Raw genomic sequence first — 15,265 nt, forward strand, 5'->3', positions numbered from 1 at the left:
ATATTAATTCAAGCATTCTACCCATCACCTTCTTATTGCAGTTGTTATTTTACCTGTGCAGCGTGAACTGGAATAAACGGTGGAAAAGCTGCCACAGTGATGGGCTGAGTTTTAATAGCGTGGTTAAGGTCTGTTGCAGGTTTAAGGCATCCTTTAGTGTTTGGCTGATGGAAGGCTAAGCAGCTGGGGCAGTGGAAGTGATGTTTTCTCCGAAAGTGCTTGTGCAGAAATGCCAGCAGTATTTTTGTAGAAACATCTAACGGCTAGAGCTTCCAATGTCCTCCAGCCACTTGCCCATCAACAAGGTGTTTCAGATGGCAGAGTTCGCTGAGGCTTTGACATGAGAAACTGAGTGATTTTGTGTGTATGATGAAACTGAGTGATTCCCTCACTTCAGTGTGTGGTAAAGGGCCCAGAAGGGGGTAATGGGGAACCCCAACGATTTTTGGCAGGGCTCCATTACCACCCGGCTATAAATGCGGCCATTAGTTCTCTATGAATAATTAATTTAATTTCTCCGATTGGTCCCACAAAGTATTAAAAGAAGAGTTTACTCAAAGTCCAGAATCATGGAACTTAGCCTTCTTATCGACTGTCTGTGTGACCCCAACATCTTCTGCAGCAGAGTGCCATCGACCGATTGAAAGGCCGGCTGTGCACTGCCCTTGGTTTTATTTCACTCAGTTAGCCCCTAGCCATTAAGCCAGAGTTCCCTTTAGTTCCAGTGTCACACTAACAATACTAGCGCAAGAGAGTGAGTGCCAGTGACTGGGCCTAACGGCTAGGGCGCTCGACCTCGGACCTGGGCATCTGGGTTCGAGTCTCGGTAACGACGCCAAAACCTCCTGTGATTCTGGTGAAATCACTTAATCTCCCCGTGCCTAAAATGAAAGTGTGTCCTCCTGTAACGTAACTGGTTCTATGTAAAGCGCTCTGATACCTGATTCGGCTCGGGTCTAGTTCGCGCTATATAAAACTCTGCAAAAAAAAAAATGTCAGTTTACTGAACACGTGCTTAGTTTTATTTCACCCAGGGGACCCATAGCCATCAGGCCCAGAGGCCCCTCTAGTTGCATTTTCACTCTGACAGTATAGTTGAGATTTTGACAGCCTCTCTAGACCTCTTGGTTCCAAATGATATTCACCGAATGTCTATCTCCACGGTTTAAGGTAAGGTCACGAGTGTTATTTCTAATTTCTCAGCCTAAATGCCCATGAAAGGGTGACGGGAGAGATGTATCACCTTGTTTCCAGTGCCAGAGTTAGTTACTGATTGATCCGAGAAGCACCCCTGCTGTAGCGAACGTGCACGCGCGTTCTTCACTGGTAACATTTCCTTAAGGCAGCTGTAACCAAGAGTGTCTGTTTTAATCAGCTTTTCGTTAGCTGTGGCAGCAGCCGCCTGGCGCCTGCTCCGGCTGCCTCGCAAGTGACCCAGCGGTGTGTGTTATCTCAAGCACGCAGAGCCTCGCGAGCCGCTCAGACATTTTGGATTCAGCCCTTCTTGGCTGGCGGACTTTTAGTGGTTTTGCAACATAGACCACAACTCCCACTAGACTTCGCTCAACAAGACTATATCATGCTCCGAGTCCCTTTCCTGTTGCACTAAATTATAATAAAAACCATATTTATTTTGATCTACTTCTTTTTATTAACCTCAAAGCTCATGGCTTTCACAGCTATTCCTATAATGAGGGAGGAAAGCCTTATAAATTTAATTTGCTGGCGGTGCCAAGAGACTCATTAGTTGTGCTGCTGAGAAATATATGGCGGTGTTAGACTCCCAGCCATGCTGATGCTTGTAAAATGCCATTTCAAGAAGAACTACTGCCTCTTTGTGAGGCATAATGTTGGCTCTGCAGCACTGCTTTCGTCCTCCATGTTCAACTTCTTTAGCCATTTCTGTAACATCATTGACATTAAAGTCTACAAACAAACTGAAGCTTAAATAGGCTTGCCACATTTGCACTGCGCGTTATTCTCATTGCTGTGCCAACCCTGATTCAGGCGCAAGCTGGATTTAGAAACAAGCATTTACAATGCAACGGTTTCGCCTTTGGAAAAGTTTGAGCTATTGGCATTATGAATGACAAACGTTTTATTTATGTGTTAGTTTTGAAAACAGATAAATAAATGGCATTGTCATTTACAATGGCAATAGCTTAATCTCTCGCAAATGCGATTTGTATTGCAACTATTTCACTTATCATTTTGCACTACAATGAAAACTGGCTTGTGCATTTACTCCTGCAGAAGAGTATCAAGAGGAGAGGCCCTGTTGCAGACCCGTGGAGTTTCAAGTATCTGTTGTGCATCACCTCATAACAAACAGCATAATTGTAAACGGGACTGAGAAAACTTTTTTTTTTTTAAAGAGGAGTGCCCCTCTAAAAGAAAGGCCCCGGTCTCTACTGCTTTCTTTTACAAGGACGCACTTGGTTGTTGTGAGGCGCAGGTTGAAAAGAGAAATTGCGTTGTCAGTCCTCGCCCTGGTCCAGTCAGCAGGGCCACATTGGTGCTGCCATACCCAACCTAGCGCTGCCAACTGCATGCCCAATGAACTCAGTGCAGCAACGTGTGCCCACCCTCATGCTAAAGCAAGCCACCCTGTCCTGAAGGCAGCAGCCCTGGTTCCGCCGCGGTGTCGCCGCCCTGGTCTCCCTGGTCCAGCGGGTGTCTTCCTGCTGCGCCCGCTCTCTTATCGACCAGTCAGTCACTTTCCCTCATCCGAAGCCCTGCTCCGTGCTGCACGTGTTCCTACCGTGCTGCAGGTGCCCCTCACCCGGGGCAGCTGCCCTTCACTCCTTCTGCGGGTGCCCCATTTCTGTCTCCTCGTGCAGCTGCCCTTCACAGCCCCCCCTTGCAGGAGCCCCTTTCCCTGCTGCAGGTGCCAGTGTCTATCTCCCTTGTGCAACTGAACACCCCCACCCTGCTCCCCACGGTGGTACACCTCTCGCCCTGGCGAAGGAGCCTCGCTGCCTGACGCATGTGTCCTGCGCCCCTCTTCCGGGTGCACCAGCCCCACTCCCAGGTGCCTCGCCCTCATCCTGCTTCCCCTCTGCATCCCCTGAGCCCTAGTGCAGAAATCTCACTCCAGGCCTCCCTCTCTCCAGTGCAGTTAGCCCTGCCCCTGGAGAATGTGCCAACTCTCCCTGTGCCCTTGGTCCATGCTGATGTAGTCCATCTCGCCAGTAAACGTGTGTCAGTCTCTGAATGCAGCTGTCCCTCATCTGCACGCGGCAGTCTCTTTTTCCCTTTCGTGCAGGCCTCCCTTCACTTGTGCAGCTCTCCCTCTCAAGGTGGTTCTCCCCATGAACGGGCCCCTCTCTCTAATGCAGCAGCCCCTACCCCACAGGTCTCCCTTTCCTGGTCGAGCGCCCCTACCCCCTAATGGGAATGGGCCCTTCTTCTCTTATGCAACACCCTGTCCCCGGAGCGGTAGTCTCTCGTCCATGTCTAGCACTCAGTAACCCGCTGCTTTATGCCCCGGCACGGCTCGGCCCCGGCCTCTGAGATCATTTACACGCACTTTATGGCTCTGATGGGCCGGGCGCATGTTCTCATCAGGAACAGGGTCAATACTGTTTGCATTAGGGGGTGGGGAGAGGATCAAGTGAGCAGAAAAACGAGGATGGATTTAACCCAGATGTTTCGTAATTCAGTAAATAATTTCCTGTATATTTAGCAGGTGTCGGTAATACCGAGCAGGAATCCTGTAGCTCACAGAATCTTTTTCAAGCAGCAGTGACTGCTGGAGAAGCACATCCTTGATGTCCGATCATGTTGCTTTCATCTAGGATCTTTCTTGTTAAATTATTGCCGTTTAGACCTTGGTAATTATTTTGACTGCTCCATATATACACGGAGAACGGTTAAGTTTGCGAGCAATCATTGAACCTGGGGCACTGTGCGTATTGCTTTTGTGGAATCGTTTGGCCAGGGCTGTCTCTGACTTTTTGGCACTCAAATATTTTAAAAGTCCCTTGAGAATATTGATTTGAACTTACTTGTTGTCCTAGATCAGTTTAGTGCATGCAAGAATAAATCAATTTAGCTGTATATTTCCATAGGCCCACAAACCTCTCGGTGACGAGTGGCAGTTATTGTTCAAGCCCCGCTGTCCCAGCACCGACGGCCAGGTGCACTTCTACACGGAGGACTTTAAAAATCCTTTAAATTACTTGAATGTATCCCGGGAGAGTGCACTCGTCTCGGGGCACGACGGTGTCACGACAGCCCTCGTGCAATGGGTGCCCCCTCCCCTACACGCACATATATGCACACCCAGGCGGACACTCACAAACAATACACACTCTCACACTGATACTCAACAACACGTAGACACATATGCAGAGACATGCAGACGGACGAGCTGACACGCACAGGCAAACTCACTCAGACATACACAATGCGCAGACAAACATACACACATGAAGAAACCCGCACAGACCCACGTGCACAAACACACAGGCGCATATACATAGTACGTTCACACTGTTGAGCTTCACACGATACTCCTGATCTTATGTGTCTGTTTCCAGTTTGCCGAGGCAAAGACTACAGGGAGCAGGAAAGGCACACGGACAACGGGAGGGGGGGGGGGGCGGGAACCGCACACGGACAACGGGAGGGGGGGGGGGGCGGGAACCGCACACGGACAACGGGAGGGGGGGGCGGGAACCACACACGGACAGCGGGAAGCAGGAACGGGCACTCACCTGGACTTCTTCCGCTTGCACACATTTTGCGAAATACAGTGACATCCCGTAATTTCTATCTTCCGAAACATCGGGATCAGCTGCGGCTCGGGAGGCGGGGATCTGCTGTGGGAGAGGAGGGGGAGAGCGGAGGCCGTGTTACAACGGCATCGGGACCGGCTGCGGCTCGGGAGGCGGGGATCTGCTGTGGGAGGGGAGAGGGAGGCGGGGAGAGCGGGGATCAGCTGCGGCTCGGGAGGCGGGGATCTGCTGTGGGAGGGGAGGGAATGCTGCAAAGACAATGGGACACAAGGGTTGTTTTGCTTCTGTGGGAGGGGAAGGGGACACGGACGGCCGGCGGGAAACGTGCACAGGACAGCGAGGAGGGGGGAGGGGGGACGGCGGGAGGAGGGACACGGAGGAAGGCAGGACAGCAGCAAGCACGGCCCGGCCGGACCAGATTCGGGGGCGTTCCCGGCTGACGTCGCGTGATGTCGCCAAAAGCCAAAGAATCTCGGGAACGCCCCTGAATCTGGTCCGGCATTGACGGACAGGCCCCTCGTCCAATGGCTAGGCTCCATTTATGGAGCCAGCCAATGAATGACGAGGGCCGACCCAAACCCACACTACAGTTCTCATTAGATTTCTCCTGCGCAAAAGCTGCTTGCGCAGCTTTTTGCAGTCGAAACCTAAAAAAGTATAGTTGGCTAAGTGAGAGGGCAACCTCGGGCGCATGGCGCGCATGGCACACCTGGCGGGCACGTTCTGAGCGTAGGACCAGTGGGCATCGCATGAGTGAACATCTGGAAGGCCCGGATGATAGGACAACAGGCCATCTGATCCTTCTGTGTTTTTTTTATTATTCTTTTTATTTTTAACTAAACTCTTCGGGCAGGTGGGAACGCAAGATGGAAGTTTTGAGCGTAAATAGGAGTGGGCGGTTCTAGGGAAAGAGCGCCCCGGGTGAGTTCTTTAAGCGATGCACCTCTGGGGCATTGTAAAGCAGAGCACCTCTGGGCAGATTCCGAGCACATAGACCACGTCCTGGACACAACATGGCATCTCGAAGACAGGAGACAAATGCACACGCTCTAATGGCGAGTTATATGTTGCACAGGTGGGCCTACTTGTGAAAGTAGGGGCAGACCTGGACAAGTCCTGATCGCTAGTTGCATTGTGCGTTTTCTGATCACGGCATATGTGGGATTTGATACCTGGATGGATACTGGCTGCAGGGTGAATTGTGAAAGCGGAAATACATACATCTGTATGATTTCTCATCTAGAACAGATGTGAAAGCAGGGGGCATGGGCCTAGATTCAGGAATCAGGACACGCGTGGGTGAGCTCTGAGAACGGGATGCGTCCTGCTTTACAGTAGTCTGCCGGAATCTAAGACAACCCGTGTATTCCCTGGTGATGCCCCGGGCGGGGCGCGCCCCTGTGCTCTGATGCTCCCGGGAGGGGCGCGGATATCCAGAGCCCTCACATCTCTGGCCCAGTGACCCTGCCACCGGCCCGACAGGTTTCTTCTATGATAAAAACATTACCAGCCCGCATCTGAAGGTGGGAGTGGTGGGCGAACCCGCCTTCCCACGCTCTGGCACTGTCCCGTGGATCTCGGCCCTATTCTTCAGCTCGTTCTATCATCTATTCATTCAATCTTTAATCCGTGTGCCTGGAGGCAGACTGAAGTCTGTAGCCGGTGCCTTGTCTGCATTCCTTGTTCGGGTAACTTTGTTAGTAGTAAATATTTATTTACGTTGTTTATTGGTGCGCCTAGAGGTCGGCCGGCTGAGTGAAAACCAGAGCAGATCTGCGACTGGCACCCACCCACAACATGCCTGAAGCAGAGCTGCTGCGCCCCTGCCTCCTGTTTCTTATTATGTTATGTGTCTACTTACCCACAACATGCCTGAAGCAGAGCTGCTGCGCCCCTTGCCTGACTCCTGTTTCTGGTTAAGAGGTGGAAGAGATGTGGCGCCGCGGCCAGGGTGCCTGCCTCCGGACCTCGTGGTTCACGGTGCGATCCCCGGCGCCAGGTTAGCCATGTGACTGGGCAATAGCTCGCTTAATCTTCCCGACAGTCCCCAGCTCCGGGACACCTCCAGAGGTACTGGCCAGGATGCAGCTGCCACATACCGGTCTCTTGTCTTGATATTGTACATAATAGTTTGTAAGGGCCCAGCACTGTCGGCTCAGTACATGACTCGTTGACTAGCCATGCGTGATTCGGTGACCAGCCATGTTAAAAAAAACGCGCCCCCTACCAGCCGCAGCGTAGCTTCGGATCCAGGCAGCGAGATGCCTCCCTGCAGCAACAGTCTCCAGGTATTCGAGGCCTAGAGAAGGGCTGGACCAGAAACAGGCCTTAAAGGTGCAGGGTCCCGGCCTGTAGGGGGTAGTCTGACAATGCTCACAGTGCTATCGAGACTTTTGTTAATACACGAGGCGTCAGACGGTCTGCCCTTCCCAGCAGCTCTTACAGTAGGAGGTTTTGCTAAGCCTGTCCCGAGGGAGGGAGGGTGTTGTTCGCTGCGAGTATGAGGTGGCGTGCATCACCAGGTAGGTATACGCAGGAAAGAATCGTTACCTGAAAAAGAGCCCGGAGAAAGTGCCCTGCCGCACGTAATGAACCACCACAGATAATAAGCACAAGCGCGAGGGAGCGTGACCTGCCGCCAGAGGTCAACAACGCACAAATGAGACGCGTCTGCGTCACAGAGGGAAGCAGCACGAACGTGCCCGCAGAGGATAACATCGCACACCTAGCGTGCACCGATGCGAGATAGTGGATTGAAGTAATATATGCGCAGGTGTGAGTGTCTTCTCTCACAGAAGTCAAAGCGTGGGACATGCCATCCGGTCCGAGACAGTCTCCTGCCCTATTGTACTTATAGTAACACATTTAATACTAAGGGAGTGCGAATAAACATCACTTCTTGCAAACGTACACTAGCACAAAGCGAGGGGAGGGGGGACGGCGGGAGGAGGGACACGGAGGAAGGCAGGACAGCAGCAAGCACGGCCCGGCCGGACCAGATTCGGGGGCGTTCCCGGCTGACGTCGCGTGACGTCGGCAAAAGCCAAAGAATCTCGGGAACGCCCCTGAATCTGGTCCGGCATTGACGGACAGGCCCCTCGTCCAATGGCTAGGCTCCATTTATGGAGCCAGCCAATGAATGACGAGGGCCGACCCAAACCCACACTACAGTTCTCATTAGATTTCTCCTGCGCAAAAGCTGCTTGCGCAGCTTTTTGCAGTCGAAACCTAATAAAAATAGGGGCTGTACCCAATGGGGTAAGGAAACTTGTGCCCCCCCTGCAAGGCAGATGGAAGCCCCCCCCGCCCCTTCGGACTTAATCAGGAACTCTCAGGTCAGGATACTGTGCTGAGGGGCCCCTGGAGCTATGTCTCTATGGGATATCTGAGTTTGAATTATTCTACACCATAAGCATGCCAATTACACACAGATCTATTTGTAAGCTTTTAAAAAACGAGAAATATGTGCAACTCTCGGTTGAGGGAAGTGCCACAGTGAAGCAGGAGCAGCTAAACGTGAAGCCTGTTGCTAAAGGTCAGTCTTTTTTAATTAAAATGTGGCCATCATTTAAAGGTGGCTACGGATAGCAATCGCCACACCCCTGGTGCTGCTTGCAACCCCCGTGGGCTGCTTTGGAAGTCCTGGTATTAAAACCAGTTCTTCTTCTCATTACTTCCTGTGATTTCCTGGGGATCACAAAGTGCACGATTTTGCTTGTCCTGCCCTTTGCACTTTATTGATGTATTCACTTTTTTAATATCGTATTTTCCTAAACGAAGAGACACATCTTAAGATTGTAGCAGCACACAAGTATTGCATTTAAAACTCAAACAATGGACTGCTTACACTGCAGCTCCTTACCTATGGTACTTGATATCTCGGCAATAATCATAATTCCAGGTTTTTACAACAAGTCAGTGCCGGGCTTTTCTCCCGCTCATGATCACGGTCAGCAGAAGGCAAATATTAGCATATGTATGGTCCACCAATTAAGCCAATCTGCCATATATTGCAAAGTTAAAAATGCCATATTGTCATGTGTTACCGTCTTGCACGATTCTCTTTTATTCTTCCTCTGTCATATGCACTCTGATATCATGGCTCCACAATATTCTCATTATTAAAAGGACGCTTTTGTGAGTGCACCAGTGGCAGGGGCGGCCTTAGGCATGTGCAAGCTGTGCACCTGCACAGGGCCACCAAACCCCAGGGGCCACCACACCAATATATATCCTTAATATAATAATCCTCTGAGGATGGATACATATTTGCGTGGCGGCCCCTGGCAGGGATTTGGCGTCCTCCGGCTCTGTTCCACTTCCAAACACCCTGACCCCCCCTTCCCCACTTTGGCCTCCGCACTCCGCCCGGCCCGGACCCCCTCTTCCGGGGCCCCATACCTACACTCCCTGCCCAGGGCCGCCATGAGCCTAGAGCCGCCCCTGCCAGTGGGTAGGAAATCCCAAAATGTAAGTTGTAACACTGACAAGGAAACAGCCCCATAATTCAAATGTGAAATGTCTGCAAGGCCGATTCAAACCTCAATTCTTCTAAAGTTGGTTAATAGGGGGCCATCAATTAATAATAAAATGATTATGTCACAATGTCGAAGTCAACAATATCATCCTGTAAGAACATCCACTTCACAATATCGACTGCCACCATATTAACATGGTAAAATTATATAGTGAAGTTTAGATTTACTTTTCTTAACTTTACATGATCTTCTCTTAACTATATAAAGGATTCTATGTTGTGAGTTCAATATTGTTGTAGGTCAATATTTGGGGCACAACATTGTGACTCCAACTTATTAACCACTTACTGTGGGTGACATGGCTTTCACATTCTCTATTTTACTTCTGTAGCATGGGGAGTGTGACTGTCACATCTTGACATCAGGGGTAAAAAATATTTCTGGTGGTCACACTAGAGGGATTCTCTTTTCATACCCTCACCTCTTGCTTCAAGAGAAGAGCTTCCTTTACAGCACACAATATATATTTCTTTAATTTTAGTGGCACGCTGGTGAAAGCAGTCAGCTTGGTCAATGCTTGGAGGCAAAGGTCACTGATCTGCACAGAAGAGGTACTGTTGGAAATGGAAGACCTTCCTGTTTCCAACATTACTTCTCACTAGTGGATACCTGTTTGTGTATTTCCTTCAGAGTGTGGCCAGATAGAGGGATTTAACCCCTCTAGAAATAGTTTTTTTTAAAGAAAAATAATGGGGTGGGAGTGGGGTTGGCCTATATGGTACTGGGCTGCACAGCTCACCCCCAAAACACACTTACTGCTCCTTCACAAAGCTGGTGGGGGGATTTATCCCCAATTTGCTCTCCCAGGGGATGCAGAAAGCACACTAGAGACCATGGATAGATTTAAAAAACCCCATAAATAATGGGGTGGAGGTTGGCACGTCTTGCATCATGCTGCACCCTCCTCCCCTAAAGCACACACAGCCTTTCTGCCCTCCGCAGGGCAGATTGGGGTCTTTAACTCATTTGGTGAGAGGAGGGGGCAAAAAGCACACTGATCATCTGCCATTTTTAGTATGGGGTCAACAATGGGAAATACTGGTATTAGGCTGCCCCCTATCTCAAAACCCCACACAGTTTTTCTGCTTCTCTTGGGGTGCATATTGATTGATTTACCTTAAATCTGTCGCCTTCGCAAGGGGGTGTAGAAAGTGCACTTGACACTAGTGGACTAATTTCAGAAAGTTACCTGGGGGCGCTATAGGGATTTACTATTAGCTCTTTCACCCTCTCTGTTGATGACTCTGATGGCTCTGGATAGCGTACCCTGAGCCATAAACTGACCTGCAATTTACAATAATTTTCTTTGGTGTACTGATAGTACATCAATGCATAAGATACAATCTAATAAATTCATTTTTAAAGGAGCCCAAGAATCTGAGTTTTGGAATATTGGTTATTCGTATGGCTAATTTTTTATTTCAATGATTAGCTGCTTTAGAAAAACATTGCATGATCTACAATAAGCCCTCTGTAAATTAAATATTTTGTCTACTTTTAATACATGTACAGCTTTTTGCATTCATCCATGGGTTTAACGCCTCCATCCCCTACAAAATAGCAATAACCGTGGTGAAAAACATAATTTATTTTTTTACAACTCTAAAAGTTCTTGACAGAGGGGAAGGAAGCAATCTTAGCACAACTAGCCTTTTGTTGATGCCATTTTTAGGGAAATAACACCCTTTTCTTCACACAGCACTGTTTCCCTCTATCTTTTCGAAAATGGTAAAATATTTGCTGCATTTCAGCAATTTCGTCAGCTCCCTCCCGAAATGCTGAGTAACTTTTGAATGCCCAATATGTGTGAAAAAAGAACACTAAGTGGCCTGGTGGGACAGTATATCTTTTGTGGAAAAAAGTCGGTCTGGGCGGTACACTCGGCTATTTTTGCTGAGCTTTCTGCAGTCCGCGGAGAATGCGGTGTTCTGAAAAACTCTGCTTTGTGAAGGTTAAGTTGGTGAGTGTGGAAAATCCAACGCTAGACCACCTCCCAGTGAGATTTCTCAAAGTGGCGGTCATGGATGGTCGCCACCGCTCACGTTGAGAAACCATCCACTCATTTTGAAGAAGCTGCCGCTTGTGTAGAAAATGTACTTGAGTTGCAGAAAGAAGCAGTGCCCTTTTGCACTGCTCATGGTGCAGTTGCGCTGATTTTATGGCGCAGGGCAAACACCCGGAGCTAAAAGACAGCGTGAATGGCGTGATCTAACTCACTCCGCCGTATGCGGAACCCTGCGTAGCGCAGTTGAGTTTTTTCGTCACTTCGTGAACTTTGCCCAGGGCTAGAAACACTTTAGCACAAACTGCCCCATATGTAAAGAAAAATGGTGTAGCACGGGGAGGGGAAAGCCTCAGCACTTAATGGGTTAAACCCTGTTATTTAGAGCAGCCAGAAACACAGAAGTGTGGAATAAAGTGCTGAATTGGTCTTGTTGCTTACTAAACATATTAGAACAATGTCCCACATTTTAGGATGGCAAACTTTCCTGAGCCACCTAGCTTTAATGGACATGAGGTGGGCTATTCTTTAATGTAAGGAAAGCATAATGTGGTAGCGCACTGTCATTTACAGACAGCACATTTCCCATTGAAATGGGCACTAAATTTACAGAAACACATTTTTACTGTTTTCACAGTTTTACTGCTAAAACTATACTTCACACATATGATAATGTGTGGAAATCATTTGTGCATCAACAAGAAAAAATTTCTTGATTTATTTTGACTCTATTAAAATGTTTGTTTCTATCACACTTCAGAATTACAAAAAAATGTGCTTCATTTTTGCTTTCCTACTGCTGAATGTTTACAATTTTCTGTGCTGGTTTTTATAATTTGTTATGTGTTAGGAAAAAAAAATCCTACCACCTTACTTTTACACTCTCTGTACCCCTTAAAGATTGTCACATAATTCACTTTACTTTTCTTTCTCTGTCTGTAAAGTGAGAGAGGTTCGTAAGCACCAATACCCATGCTAAAAAAAACTTGCAGCAGTTTGTCAGGAGAAATAGCCGCACATTTGACCTCTGTCATTGAAGCACAGCACATTTGTGAAGATAAATCCAGAATTTAAATGGATCTTTATTTATTGATTTGGACTTTCTCGACCCACCACAAATTGGCTTGCGACCCACTCAGGTTGGTAAATACTGGCCGAGGGAGTATCCATCCCCATAAGAGATTGACCTACCGAGAAAAGCCATGTATTCAACACTTTCCTGAAGGCCAAGATATGTGTAAAGGAAGAGCATTCCAGCCTTTGGATGATCCAAGCACAAAACGTCTACCTCCCCAATTCGCATATCTGAATCCGAGTATTGCCAGCAGTTTGACAGGTGAAGCTCCTCCTCAAAAAGTTAGGTCCTAGACCATGCAGTGCTTTAAACACACTGCACAAAGCTTTGGAAATGACCCTTTGTCTAACAGGGAGCCAATGGAGTTTCTTGATATGTTTTGAGACGGACTGAAATATAGGAATTTTACACGACACCTGGGCAGCAGCATTCTGCAAAGTTTGCAATTTATTAAGAACCTGCTGATGAGCATTTAAATACATCCTATTGCATTAGCCGATCTTCAAAAGATAGAAATGTGGGCTAACAGCCGCACCCCCGGGAGGTGCAAGTCAATCTGCTAACATGGCGCATACATGCGGAACAATGAGCACCAATCTATAATACAGAGCCCCTGAAAGGGGTTCCCCACCACCTCGACTAATTTCCTTTTTAATTGATCACTGTCCTATTGCCATCGTGGTGTCCACAACTAAAAATTATCTAGATGTTATGCCGTTTTCACGTACTAACAACTAACAGGCCAGGTATACTAACTTGGTACTTCCTGCTCCTCTCCTACGCTGCGAGACCCCCTCGCCCCGGCACCCATCGCAACTTGCTTCAGGCTGCGTCCTGCTGGGCCCTCGGGGCGAGAGAACAAAGAGGAATTCTTCCTCGTGCTCAGGGCTTTTATCCCTTCCGTCGAGGAGCCGCCTACGCACCTCAGGTACGCCCCTAGATGCCTGCCCCTGTATATCGCATTTTCAGGCGACACCTCTCATCCTTCTCCCGTTACAGTGGGCACCATTCCTAGCTCGTGCCCGAAATGCCACTAAAGGCACCCCACCCCTAGGCGCGGGGTGCCTTCTATTCTGCAAAGTTTGCAACTTATTAAGAACCTGCTGATGAGCATTTAGATACATCCTATTGCATTAGCCGATCTTCAAAAGCAAGGAATGTGACTACCGTTTTAACCCCTTGGCCGCGGCGGTTATTCCGCTGCGGCGCTAGGGGGGAGGGGTGGCCGCGCGGTGCCGCCATGCTCGTGACAGAACCACTGCGTCACGAGCCACGGTGGTGCAGTGCTTGTGACGGAATGGTTCCGTCACGCCCCGCCCACTCTATAGAACGCGCAGGCGCAAAATTGATGCCGCGCAGGCGCAGCGGCCGGGCCGTGACAGAACCATTCCGTCACCAGCACAGCACCACCGTGTCTCGTGACGGAATGGTTCCGTCACAAGCATGCAAGGGGTTAAAGAAATGGCCAGGTATGAAAGTTAGAATTTTCTTAATCATTTTAAGGATGAAGAAAGCGGCCAAAGTCATAGTATTAACCTGGTCTGCATGAGGAGGTTTGTCATTCATAAGTGGTGTAAAACCGAGGCACGGTGACATTGCAGTGCCACCTAGCCCCATGATCCATCTGCAGAAAAAGTCTTCTATTGTTCGGCTGAACATTTTCTCTTTTCCACTTATACATTTTGAACTATAGCAACTGTTCAAGATCCCTTAATGGAAACTCATACAGCATCAGCATGCACACCTGGGGACAAATGACAGAATACTGCGCGCTCTCTTTGTTTGTGCCGAGCGCCGCTTTTAAAAGGCTTTTTAGGTGGCACACTGTTAGTGCGCCTCCTGACAGCTGCTTTGCCTCTGCGCCCACGTCTATAATACGACACAGGCGCAAAGGCAAAGGGATTCCCTCATTTTCATATGGCCATGCCACCATGCAGATGAGCAAACACCCTCTGGTGCTATCTGTATTACAGAAAAGGCAGCACAAACGCCTGTGACTCTTACTGTAATATTAAAAGTGCCCCGGGGGCGCACAAAGCTGGCCCACATGCCTGTTGCGCCCTGGGCATTTTCCATCATGCAGCCCCAGAATGTTAATAGAACGAAAAAAAAACAATAAAACCATGATAATACACCGGAAACTAGTAAACACATATAGTGCAAAACAGCAAACCCCATGCCCCTACAGTGCAAAATGATGCCGTAGCAAATGCGAAAATAATTGCGACAATTAGTCAATGACATCCTGTGCAAAAAATCCATAGAGATACCCACAAGATGGGCGAAGATAGTGACCCCTATCAGCTTCCGTACTTCCAAAGTAATTGCTAAAGTGACACTTGCTATAATAATGCTGATATCATTATTTTGCCTGTCAGTTTCATTGTGCTCCGGCTCAGCCCATTGATTATGCGATGGTGACTGATTGGAAAGGCCTGTTTGTTCTGCTATCTGATGACACCGGCGTTCCTGTGAACGAAGACGCTGCAGGTTCTATCTCTCCCTCCAGAGATCACAAGTGACGTCTCTCTTCCATCGCACATGATTTCCAGGCCAAGGCCGGCGCAGACATTGCCTCATTTAGGTACCTTCCGAGGGCTGCAGAGTCTCATCTTGGTTTGACATGTATTTTTTTAAAATCAGAAACCGGCACCCATACGTAGTTTGTTTGGCACACCTGCGCGTGATCTTTATTTACAAAAGAAATATTTAATATGGATGAATCCGCATTGTAAACATTCTAATGAAATAACTGTTTCTGTTAATAGGAACTTGTAAAGCACACCGGTGATTCAACACAGAAAGCAAATCTGAAACTAGCTCTGGATGCAATGAAGGTAGGTGACATTCTGACGTCATAAAATGAAAGTACTAACCTGGTTCACTTGGCAAGAAGCACAGTTTTAAAGCA

The 15,265-nt window shown here is 48.5% G+C and overlaps 1 protein-coding gene across 1 annotated transcript in view; it reads left to right on the forward strand.

The window, feature by feature from the left end:
- The window catches only part of VAV3 (vav guanine nucleotide exchange factor 3), a 1,314,294-nt gene that overhangs the window by 671,392 nt on the left and 627,637 nt on the right, over positions 1-15,265 (forward strand). Inside the window, exon 11 of the mRNA XM_078668453.1 lies at positions 15,123-15,191. Within this exon, the coding sequence (XP_078524579.1) occupies positions 15,123-15,191 (69 nt within the window). The remainder of the gene's footprint in view (positions 1-15,122; positions 15,192-15,265) is intronic.

The sequence above is a fragment of the Lissotriton helveticus genome, chromosome 1_2 (assembly GCF_964261635.1).
Source record: "Lissotriton helveticus chromosome 1_2, aLisHel1.1, whole genome shotgun sequence".
NCBI classification, from domain to species: domain Eukaryota; kingdom Metazoa; phylum Chordata; class Amphibia; order Caudata; family Salamandridae; genus Lissotriton; species Lissotriton helveticus.